The sequence below is a fragment of the Biomphalaria glabrata genome, chromosome 9 (genome assembly GCF_947242115.1).
Source record: "Biomphalaria glabrata chromosome 9, xgBioGlab47.1, whole genome shotgun sequence".
Lineage (NCBI taxonomy): Eukaryota > Metazoa > Mollusca > Gastropoda > Planorbidae > Biomphalaria > Biomphalaria glabrata.
In genome coordinates, this window is record NC_074719.1 from 3,530,153 (window position 1) to 3,542,413 (window position 12,261).

General features: G+C 37.5%; 2 protein-coding genes across 3 annotated transcripts in view; both read left to right on the forward strand.

Moving 5' to 3' along the window:
* The window catches only part of LOC106062861 (low-density lipoprotein receptor-related protein 4-like), a 39,215-nt gene extending 31,072 nt beyond the window's left edge, over positions 1-8,143 (forward strand). For both annotated transcript variants that reach the window (XM_056040672.1, XM_056040671.1), the window contains exons 17-20: positions 3,161-3,326; positions 4,125-4,252; positions 6,222-6,378; positions 7,946-8,143. In XM_056040672.1, the coding sequence (XP_055896647.1) occupies positions 3,161-3,326; positions 4,125-4,252; positions 6,222-6,378; positions 7,946-8,057 (563 nt within the window). In that variant the 3' untranslated portion in view covers positions 8,058-8,143. The remainder of the gene's footprint in view (positions 1-3,160; positions 3,327-4,124; positions 4,253-6,221; positions 6,379-7,945) is intronic.
* Positions 8,144-10,398: 2,255 nt separating this feature from the next.
* Positions 10,399-12,261, forward strand: part of LOC106052688 (low-density lipoprotein receptor-related protein 4-like) — a 32,200-nt gene continuing 30,337 nt past the window's right edge. Inside the window, exon 1 of the mRNA XM_056040673.1 lies at positions 10,399-10,539. Coding sequence (XP_055896648.1) covers positions 10,527-10,539 — 13 coding nt within the window. The 5' untranslated portion in view covers positions 10,399-10,526. The remainder of the gene's footprint in view (positions 10,540-12,261) is intronic.

A 12,261-nucleotide genomic window follows, 5' to 3' on the forward strand; every position in this document is an offset into this window, starting at 1 on the left:
CTGATGAACTAAATTCTTGTATTATTATTTTTTAAAAATAAGATACCTCAGCTTTTTAGCTTTTGACTTCAGCTGTCGAGCTGTTTACATCCTAGGAATCCTTGGGCTTTTGCCTCTTTTCTTTTGCCTCTTTTTTTGGGCATTGCCTCTTTTTGGGGCTATTGGCCTCTTTATTGGGATTTTTTTTAATCTTTTTTTTTTTTTCAAAAAGATGCATATTTTATTAGTAAGCGTACAAATTAAATAGTTACATTTTAAAGTACAATGATTGCAAAACATAGCAATGCATATAGTTACATTTAGGTTGTCATAATATTTAACGTTTTAAATTGCTTTGTATATGGCGTTATTTTTTTTTTCAATAGCATATAATGAATATTTTTGAAATTTAAGGTTCTTAAAATATATGTGGTGAGAATGTCAACAATAGGTAATTAAATAGAAACAATCAAAGAGTGAAAGTAGAAACTTAAATGATATTAAAAGATTTTAAACATTGTAGTCACATTTTTTTTTCCACTAGTCAGTATATCGGGAGTTTCTGTTCAGAGACAATTTCTCTGTGGCTTTTTTTTTTTGGTCACAGGGACCAATTGGAGTCGTACTGAAAGTTATTTTATATTCTATATATATATATATATATATACTTTTTTTTCTTGAATATTTTCCCCCTTTCCCCCCCCCCCCCCCCGTTTTTAAATTTTTCATCTTCCCCTCTTTAATATATTATTTCTCTGTAGACTGCACAAGCGTGCGCAATATTGACAATGGTGGTGGAGAATTGTTTTTAACAATAGTAAAAACTTTGACATATGTAAAAAACAAAAAATGATACTAAATACTAATTTAGTAACAATTTGATGTAGAAGCTTGTTGAGATATGAGGTTATGTTGATGCTCAATATTAGAACAACAGAAGAAGAAGATCTGTACAGTTTGTAAACGTCTGCAGGGTAGTAAGAAATGATATATTTGTATGTAGACTGCACAGGTATGCACAATACGTATAGTGGTGGTATTTGTTCAATATTTGTGAAGAAGTCACTATGGACATAATTGTTAAAAAGTACCAATTTTTACAAAGAATTGTTTGCTTAGATATAACGTACTCATGCCTGATTCTCAATACAGAAACAACATAAGAAAAACAGTGTTTACATAAAACGTAAAGGTCTGCCCTTGTTCTTGTATTTCTTGTTCTTGTATTAAGTACATATATGTCGCCATTAACAGTTAAAAAAAAGTAGTTTGACCAGTTAATAAATATGACCAGATTTTGTTAATAATGTGGTAAATAATATTTGATTAAAACTATAAAAAATACGGAGACAAAAAAATTGGCCAGTATCCGGATCGAACCCACCACATTCGCCTTATAAACGTGACGTTCTATCACCTTATCTATCCAGTATCCATCTTATTTCTTTGTGAGAAATTTTCGCCTGACATAAATTATTGAATTTATAATTTAATTTTCGACCAGCTTCCTTCCCTTGACTAAATTTGTACCACCTTGATTGGACTATGAAGACAGTGGAACTAGTAGTAAAGAATACAGATATAGAATGGAGTAGTGTATTATAACAGATGTATTTTGATATTATTTAAACGAACAGATAGGAGAAATAATAAATGATGTATTTATTATATAAGCTATCAACAAATAATTGGACTTGGTCTTCCCCTAAAAAGTCACTGAGAGTAACGTCTTAAGTCTGGTCTGGATGGCTGCCTGGTCGTGCGGTTTGCGCGCTGGACTGTCATTCAGATTTATCGATGGTCCAGGGTTCAAACCCTGCCCGCTCCCTGTCGTCCTGCGGGAGGTTTGGACTAGGAAGTAATTACCTTCAACTCTGAAGGAACATCCGAAACATGTAAAAACATTTTAAACAAACAAAACAAACAAGTCCTAATTAATACCAGACCACAGAACAGACCACCGACACACTTTCCAGTGTCGCTCCAGGTCTCCCAAACAGTTTCCTAGTATCACACAGGACAGCACTCAGCCCCAGACTGTTCAGACTACCATGACTTCAGCCGGATCTACAACAGTCCTTCTTCCTGTCTTAACATGTCTTACACTACTTGTGCTGAATGGCGCTCTGATGCGCACCATCATTGAGTCTCGGGAGCGGAGTTACAACAATATTAATAGTGTAATTGGTGAAATGGCTATCGACAGCCAATATTGATGAATCTCTGAGAAGAGAAAAATGGGATTTTGAATTCGGGATTTTTAGGGCACCCATGAATCCACCCAACTCAAATGGGCACCTGACCTTAGTTGGGGAAAGTAAAGACGGTTGGTAGCTGTGCTGGTCACATGACACCCTGCTTGACAACCTTCGACCAAAGAAACGGATGATCTTAACATCATCTATAGTTTGCAATGTCTGAAAGGGAACTCTTATTTAAAACTTTATTATATTTCTAGTGTAATTAATTGCCAGCAAACGTATTTTGATATTATATTGATGATGTCAGTGCTTTTCTTTTTGTGACGGTACGCACCGGTATGGCGTACCGGCACCTTTTTCAATGTTGGGAAAAAATTATTACTTTTCTTGTATTTTAACGTTTATTATTAATTTATTAGTAGTTAAAAGTTAGGCAATAGATCACCGAGTAACGGCACCTACTTTTTTTCCACAAAAAAAAGCACTAGATAATGTAATTGATGAAATAGCTTTTTTTTAAAATTACCTATCCCTTAGTCTGTTGGACCGTTGGGGCACCAAGCAAGACTCGTCGACCGTCTTTCTCCATTCCTCCCTGTCTTTTGCCTTGTTTAGAACCTCTATCAATCGTAGACCCGTCCATTCTTTTATGTTGTCCTTCCATCGCTTTCTCTGTCTGCCTCTTTTTCTTTTTCCTGGTACTGTTCCCTGAAGGAAGGTCTTTGCTGACCATTTATTTTAAGCTTGCGTTTTTTTACAATAGTTAGCAGGTCATCATGGGATCCAATCACTGCAGTAACCCTGTCTCCAATCTCCTGGTTTGTGATGCGGTCTTTGAAAGTGATGCCTAGGATCCTTCTGTAGCATCTCAATTCCAATTGCTAGGATCCTCCTCTCTAGCTCTGCAGTCAGCGCGAAGACTCGCAAGCAATATGAAACAGCTATGGCCAGCTAATTGTTTTTTAAAACTGTATTTACAGGTAGCGTTATTGATGGAATGGCTTTTGACAACAAGCGGAACATGATCTTCTACACTGATGCTGGAAACAATCGTATAGTCTCCATATCACCGGATGGTTCGAATCTTAATGTAGTTGGCTTCAACATAGAGCAGCCTAAAGGACTAGCTCTAGACACCAACGCTGCGTAAGTGATCGATTGACGATACAAGTTAAACTTATTTCATAAATTACAGACGTTCAGAAACTAAGATAATAAGTCCTACCCGTATTCGTGTGTCAATTTAATCATACAAGTCTAGAGATTTATATAAAGCGAAAACTAGTTAAAAGTCATTTTTTGAAATAAACCTAAGTTTAAGTGTTAAGTTTAGATAAATGTACATATTGTAAACTGTAAACCTTTTGAGCCTTTTCTAGGGCTGGCCTATACGTCATGCACCAGTGAGTTAAATGGACACGATCCCAGCATTTTAACTATTTTCATGTACCCCCCCCCCCTTTTCTTTTTATCATAGCCTGTTGATAGCATTATATCTTCTGCTATAAATTAGGGTTACAGGCGTTCCTTAAGGATGCGTGGTCAAGAGGCTAGGTACTCTCAAAATGGGCTACCTATGAAGGGGTATCGAGGTTCGACACCCGACTCGAGAGCCTAAAAGCAGCACGGGAAACCTTCTCCCAGATACCTCCCCCCCCCTCCACTGGTCCAGAAATGAGATTGGACCAAAGCGCTCTGAGCATGCTACACGCATGAAAGTAGCGCTATATAAAAGCTATAACATATATTAGACAGAAGATAGTCACGACCTACCGTTTCACTGTGTTCATTTTGGAGCGCATGTTAATTAGATACATAAATTCTGCCAAGTCATTTGTTTACCTGGCTGATTCAAGCAACCCGATAATTCATATTCTTATTTAATCTACACTATAAGAGGTCAGATATTAAATTATTTATTTACAAAATCTGTTCTACTTACAGAGTCGTTTATTGGACGGACTGCGGCAGCCAGGCGAAAATCGAAAGCGCTAACTACGATGGTACTAACAGGCGAACAATTCTTGCTGAAGATCTTCAATTCCCGTACGGCATTGCGTTAGATGTTGCAGGTAGGTACTTTTTTTTTTTGTTACAAAATTGACATCTTATTTTTATATTTACTTTGAATTCTTTCTTTCTTTTTTTTCTTAGGAAATATTATGAGCATTGTGGTAAATTTAGACAAATTGCGTTAAGGCCACGAGGCCTGCTTTAGCAACAGCCAAAGAAGACAAGCAATAATCATTGTGGTAAATTTAAACAAATTGCGTTAAGGCCACGAGGCCTGCTTTAGCAACAGCCAAAGAAGACAAGCAATAATCATTGTGGTAAATGTAAACAAATTGCGTTAAGGCCACGAGGCCTGCTTTAGCATCAGCCAAAGAAGACAAGCAATAATCATTGTGGTAAATTAAAACAAATTACGTTATGGCCACGAGGCCTGCTTTAGTTACAGCCAAAGAAGACAAGCAATAATCCTCTCAATTTAACGATATGCAATGTTTGCTCTTAAAGCTGGCACAAACATCAGTCTATTTAAAAGCATGGAAAACACTTTTTGGTATAATTTGATAAGACATTGTCGAAGTGTGACGATAGTGGGGATTATCTAATCTTGTCTGGCGACCCTAAGGCAGTTTGCAGCACCCAGTGCTACACTCTGGCAGAACCTGCGACGCCGCTGACCCCAAACTGGATCGGCACTGCCGTTCCTTTGGATACATCAGCTGCGTGGAGTGGGGGGAACTGATGTGTGGGCGACATCGTTCCGACCACAGCTAATGCCCAGGCATTCATCTCATTTCCATGAGATGATCCATAGTCGCTTCGCAACTGAACGAGGCCATAGATCTAAAACACAGACGTTACTTCAAAAAGATGTTTATGTCCAACGCGTCATGCATGTTGACCAATAACTTAAATTCTTCCAACTATAAAAATTCTAACAGAAATCTGAGTATAAAAAAAAGGTCTATGTCAATATTTTTATATTCAGTAATATAATTTTGTTCATTGTGTGCATTAGTGCATAGAAAAATTGTGCACGAATGGATACATATCTTTGTTTACATTGAGGTCTCAGTGAGACTACTGAAGTAGGCAATTTTAGATAAAATAATAAGGCTTGTCTTCGAGTCCGAAGATTAATGAGGAATACAGTATTTGGGTGGCTGCGCAGCCCCACCTGTGACCTACATATTTTGCCACAACCAGGGTATGCATAAAAATTGTCCTCAGGTGGTCGATTTAAATTTTCTTTTCGCCATTTGCGTCTGTTCTCGACAGCGAATATTCTTTTGGTCTCAAATGTGTGTCCCGCGGCCTTCTCCAGCTGTCTCGTTCTGAGGCCGCATGTCATCAGGGGCTCTCTTCTATGTCAGCCAAGGCGAGTTTTCGCCTAAGCTTGTCTTTGAAGCGTTTCCGTGGGATTCGTCGACCACCTGTTAGCTCACCCAAAAAACTGCCTTTGGCATACGTTCGTCTCCCATACGGGATTCGTGCCCTGCGCAGCGTAACTGTCCATACCGGCGTTCGCAAGGACAATCGCAGTTTGTAGTGCGGTCTTGCTACCGTATGTCCATGATGGTTTGCAAGCATCTTTGGTGAAAACGTTTACGAGTCTTAGTTGCTTTTTGTATAGTATCCGTGTCTCAGTGTCTGTAATTTATGTTCAGACTTTTAATAGAATACTAAATGTAGGCCTTATTTATAGTTGATTTTATTCTCTAAAATGGCTGGCTGGTCGTGCGGTTTGCGCGCTGGACTGTCGTTCGGATTTATCGATGGTCCAGAGTTCAAACCCTGCCCGCTCCCATCCCCCGTCGTCCTGCGGGAGTTTTGGACTAGGAAGTAATTATCTTCAATTCTGAAGGAACATCCGAAACATGTAAAACATTTTACAAACAAATGTGTTTCTTGACTTTTTGGTAAAAGGAGACTTTAAACAAAAGAAACGAAATTCAGCTTTACTTTAATGTTGATTGGTCAGTTTTTATATTTGTGTGTGTATTATTTCTGTGTGTTTGTATTGCTACCTAGCTGGGCAGCTCTACTTCTGTGACGCTGGCACCAAGACCATTGAAGTTGTCAACATAGATGGTACAAGACGAAAGATGTTATATAAAGACTTCAGATCTGCATGTTACGGCCTGGCACTGACATCGCAATACATCTTTTATAGTGATTGGACTAAAATGTAAGTTGAAAGCTGTGTGTGCTGGGCATCGTTTTTTTTTTAAACGGAAAGTCTCTCCCATATCCCCCATACCCCCACAGGCTTGCAAAAGAGAAATAGGACTACTGTGGGCTGAACTTGTTCTGCACAGTGTGAAAGCGGCTTTATTAAAAGTCATCTTTAAATATATTATAAGAATGTTTACATCTGGCAAATTTGTATAGAGAACTTTATATCAACTGTTTTTTCACTGATACATGTATTTTTTTTCTTTTACAAATTTATGAAATGTCTTTTATGACAATTTAAAAAATAGTCGACTTTTGTATTTAAATTTATGCTTCATATTGGATACCAAATTCATATTTAATGTCAATAGGACTTAAGGCTGATCTGTCAGCTGGTGAACGATTTATCGACATAATGAACTATCGATAGTTTTGGATCTTCGACCTTCAAAACTCCGAAGATCATGCTTTTCATTTGAGATGAAAGCCGATGTGGCTTGTATGTCTAGGGCTGGAAAAGGGACAAGCAAAGTTAAACCGAGAACTATGAACAATTCTGAACAAAGTTCTTACATGTGTTGTTGTGATACCATAAAATTAGTTGTTTTTTTTTAATGCAATGTATCTTTTGGAAAGTGAATTAAAAAAAAAGGGTTAAGCATTAGCACAGCGCGTTTTATCGTCCCCTGTTTTATAATGGCTCTGATATTTTGGACTGCTGTCCAATGTACCTATTGACATGGATGAGCTGTTATCTGTAACTAATTAGTTTTTTAAAAAATGTATTCAATGTTCGTATAGACTATGAATAATTATGCAAAATTTCCACTTCATACGAGAATTGGAAAAAGGGGGGAGGGGCGAAAGAATATAAAAGTGATAAGGGGAAAAAATCCATGTATGTATCCATCTCTCTTTAAGTAGCATTTATTCTCCTATTTCAATATCAAACAAAATAATTAATTACCAATGATTTATTAAACAATTGGTTAATTTTATTTATTGTTTCATGTTTTGTCAGGTAAATGAATAATCGTGCAAAGTTTCAACTTGATCCGAGAATTGAAAGGAAGAGAAAAGAAATTGTCAAACATTTACCAGACAGACACACAGACACACAGACAGAGTGAAGCTTTGTAAAAAAATCGGTAGATAGTCAGCCCTAAAATAGTCAGTCTCCAGCTGCATGGGTTTAACATTTCAAGTAAAGTACTAGTACAGTTCCCCTTTCAGACTATTCGTTATATAGGTCAGATGATGTCAAGGTCATCTGTTTTTGTGACCAAGGGTGTCATGAGGCTAGCACAACGATCAACCGCCTTTACTTTTCCCCAACTATTGTTAGGTACCCATTAGGGCTGGGTGAAAAGAGACACACTAAAGATCGTCACAAATAGTGATTAGTGAACAATCAGCTGCGCAGACCTATATCGGCTATACCTTATATACTAAATTTCAACAATAACCTTAAACTCACACCCGCTGTGTAGTCATTTGAAAGTTCGTCTCAATTTACACTACCGGTTACGACTTCTACCAGACTTTTAAATAGATTGTATGTATTTATTTTGTTTTGATAGGAATGTCGTGCGTATCAATCGGGATGGTAGCAACCAGACACCGGCTGGACCAGACAGTTTTAGCCAAGTCTTTGATGTCTACGCTTTTGACTCTACGTTTACAAAGACATAAAAAAATAACTCTAAATTATTGAATTTTTATTAGAAGGTTAAGATCACACAATACAATAAAAATGTACACAATGTGTGCCAAAAATTTGTTTGGATTTGTTTTCATTTTCAAAATAATTTGTTGTTCTTGTTTCATGTTACTTTCTCAACGATTTTTAATGTTTAAATTACTAAAGAAATTATAATTAATAGGCGAATGTACGTTTTGATACGTTTTGCCAAATAAGATTTGTAAAAAAAAAAGCTAAGACTAAGACTGCTTTATTGATCCATATGGAAATTTGTTGTGATTACAAGGACTCTTTTCTCATATAAAGACAACACAATTTGAAACATACACATAAATAGAACAGACACAACATAAAGATTTCATTCCGCGATTACACAGTCACACAGGCATCTTGGTCTTTTTCACGTTTCAACGGCTGGCGTTAATATAGTCTTACCGAGTAATAATAGAAATAATAATAATAGAAAATTAAAAGTATATCAGATTTCATATAAATATGTAGCTATTAACTCAAATAGCATGCTCTCGTTTTGAATACCTCGTCTCTGGCTTAATTTTTGCATGTTTCTTGGTCTGCTGTTCTTTAGTTGTAGTGTCGAATATAGTCCATTATTTTAGCTTGCTTTGATGCCATGCCGATGATGTCTCTATATTTTACCTAAGCAGCACACTATTTCTGTATAAGACTATCCTCGATCTGTTAATAAGTTTTTACTGTGAGGTTGGCTGGCTTGGCCACGTTCGTAGAATGCCAGTAGGTCGACTTCCACAAGACATTCTGTATGGCGATCTAATAGAAGGCAGGAAAGCCGCTGTTTGCCCACTTTTACATTATACAGATGTATGCAAACGCGACATGAAGCTCTTCAAAATTGACACTAGCAGCTGGGAAAAAGTAGCACTGGATAGATCTACATGGAGAGAGAGCATAAAGGAAGGGTCTCGGATTCCAGATGCCATAAACTACAGAAGCAGAAAGAAGGGTGAAAATGCAACAGCACCTGGTGATCACATATTTCCAACCTGCGATCACAGCTGTGCATCAAGGATTGGCCTCTGTAGTAACACTAGAAGTTGCAAAGGGGAAAATCGTCTCCCGAGACGTAAAATGCCACAGACTGTGAGGTTGTTCCAGAGAGCTAATCCAATCTAACATTTTAGACTTGTGGATTGATTTGTCACATAAAGGTGACTAAAGCTCAGAATTCTTTCTATTTTTTTTTTTAAAGACACTTTTTTTTCTATGTTAACAAATTCTTACAGCTTTTGGTCTGAGAGTAGAAACATGTAAAACTACTTATTAACACGCAGATAAAGTAAAAAAAGTAAAGTTCCCCTTTCAGGCCTTGCTATCTCTAAGGCAGATGATGTTAAGGTCCTCAGTTTCATAATACAAATCTTCAGCTAGGTGCCGAAACAATGAATTATGTAAACATTTTACACATAAAGGTTTAGCACTAGGATGCAGGAGAAGCTGTGGTCACTGAGATTGAGATCAGAGCCGGACTTAGGCATAGGCAAACTAGGCAGCCCTAGGGCCTCCGATTGGTGGTGGCCTCACACATAATTAAAACAGAATTAGAGAAACTTGTGGCCAAAGTTTATTGCTGGAGTACACTAGGTTTGTAATACATTGCGTCATTTTAGCTGTTTGGCTGTTTTTCTTTTTCTAACTCCTTTTGGACCACCAAATTTACTTCGCCTAGGGCCCACAATTATTTAAGATCTGCCCTGACGAGACAATTTGTTATATAAAAAAAAATTCTTAACACTGACTTGTGACGTGGCAACTAGCTATTGGGGCTTGACTGCCTACGTTGCTGGTCAGTGTTCAGACCTTATATATCGATTGGTCTCGCTGAGATGGTCCACTCAAAGTGTGGGGCATCCAAAAAAAAAAATGACACCCCATTTCAACAGCATAGTTGTATCAATCAAAACAAGAACAGAGCGATTCAAAAACTCGTTCGTACCTCACTCGGTCAGACTATATCAACGCCACTCGTTGATCAGGAAACATGAAAAGGACCAAGATGCCTGTGTGTAATCGCTGAATGAACTTTTTATGTTGTGTCTGTTGTATTTATGTGACTGTTTCTGTTGTGGTGTCTTTATATGAGAAAAGAGTCCTTGTAATCACAACATATTTCCATAAGGTGATCAATAAAGCAGTCTTAGTCTTGTAGAATGTGATGTGATTATATTAATCAAAACCCTGACCTATATATATGTAGCCAAACGCACTCTATGTCATTGACATGTAAGTCTAAATATATGATTGGCTTACAAGTAAAAAAAAATTAGATAAGTTCTCTACGTTTTAAGACAATCTTATAAATAAAACTTTGGCCTCGCTCAATTACACGGTCACTTTTTTTTATTTCTTTGTTTTTCAATGTAGTGACTCTGTTACTTCCATAACACATCTATGTGGATAAGATCAATGAAAGACTCACAAATATGTTTCTAATCTGTAAGTTGTATATTTGACAAATATATTTTATTTCGTAAAAAGACTGGTACAACTCTGACTCTTTTTAATACAGATCTACATCATTTGGTTACAATAATCCAAAAAGTCAGTGGAAATAGTAAGAGGCAAGAAACGATACTTCATTAGATACCAAAGAAAGGCAATAAATGAAACATTGGATCCCGATGATAAACAAAAACGTGGGTCCAATGACCTGACAGTGACCTCAATGACGTGGCAGTGACCGCAATGACCGAACAGTGCCTCAAAGACACGACAGTGACCTCAATGACCTGACAGTGCCTCAATGACACGACAGTGACCTCAATGACATGACAGTGACCTCAATGACATGGCAGTGACCGGATGCCTGTTTGTGATGTATACGCTACATGCCTTCGTCACGTCCTGAGGAACCTGAGTTCGAACCATGTCCGCTTTTATCCCTTGACAGGTGGTTTTGTCAAGGACGTCATCATCATCATCATCATCTTTCCTTTGTGTTCCTCATGGAACATAGGGTTTAAGTAGGGGCGTAGCTAGGAATTTACATCATTTGGGGGCCCGGAGGCTGAACTCTTTAGGGGCCCCTGCATTTTGCGTAATATTCAATTTTTAATGTAAAAAGTGAGGGTCAGGGGTGGATTTTCAAATTTCCCCCCAACTTTCCCCACTCTAGGTACGCCCCTGGGCCTCAGTAAAAACACGCCATTCTCCACGGTCACTTGCTAGTTTTTAATGACTTCCCAGCTCTTTCTTGCCCTCTCTGCTTCCTCTAGTACACTGCGTCACCACGTTCTTTTTGGTCTTCCTCTACGTCTTGCTCCCTGCTATTGCTATTCCCGTGGAGTCAAAAATCCTAGACAGCACTGATCTAAAGGCATCTTTAACATCATTTCATTAAGACTCTTTTAATTTATAATATCATTGTTTATTGCCGAGATAATGCAAAAGTGACAAATGTCAATTCATACCGCCTCACGTCGTGCGTTCCCTGTAGAAAAGTGAAGACATATGCGGTGACAGTGAGCCCTGTAGGCATGATATGAAAACTAAGACTGCAGTTTGTTATGTCCTCAAATCACCGTAAATAAACACAAATCATTGTTTACCATTCGTTGTGTTGCCTCCCTTGCCTTGAGTTTATAACAGTATTTTGATTATTGTAGATCAGGGGTGGGAAAATTTCGTCCCGCGGGCCACATGCGGCCCGCCGAACTGTTTTATGCGGCCCGCGGTCACCTACAGAAATCTGGTGTGCCCACAGATTATACATATAAAAATAAATATATTTTGAAAATATCTAATTTTAAATATCTATATAAATTATTGCAATTACTGATTCTTATCACTTATGATGTAGAGGCGAAAGAAACATTGTCTTTACATGTCATTTTAAAAAGCTTAAAGTACGCGAAGATTATTTTTATTTGCAATGTTTTGCAAAAATTCCGTTGAAGATTTTAACTCAGGCCACTATTTTTTCAATGCTTTGTGTTAAAAGTCTTGGGTAAGCTAGGAACAAGATGGCAAGTGTAACAACTGATGGAGAACATGTTTTGACAGAGAAAGACAGTGTTTTTTTTTTTAATTAAAGGAAATATCTTCACCATAAAGTTTAAACATAAAAGTTTGCACAAAGCTGCATTGAATATCAAATGTTTATTATAACAAACAGATAATAGACGATTGCAGCTAGGGGTATTTACACAGACAGTCCCG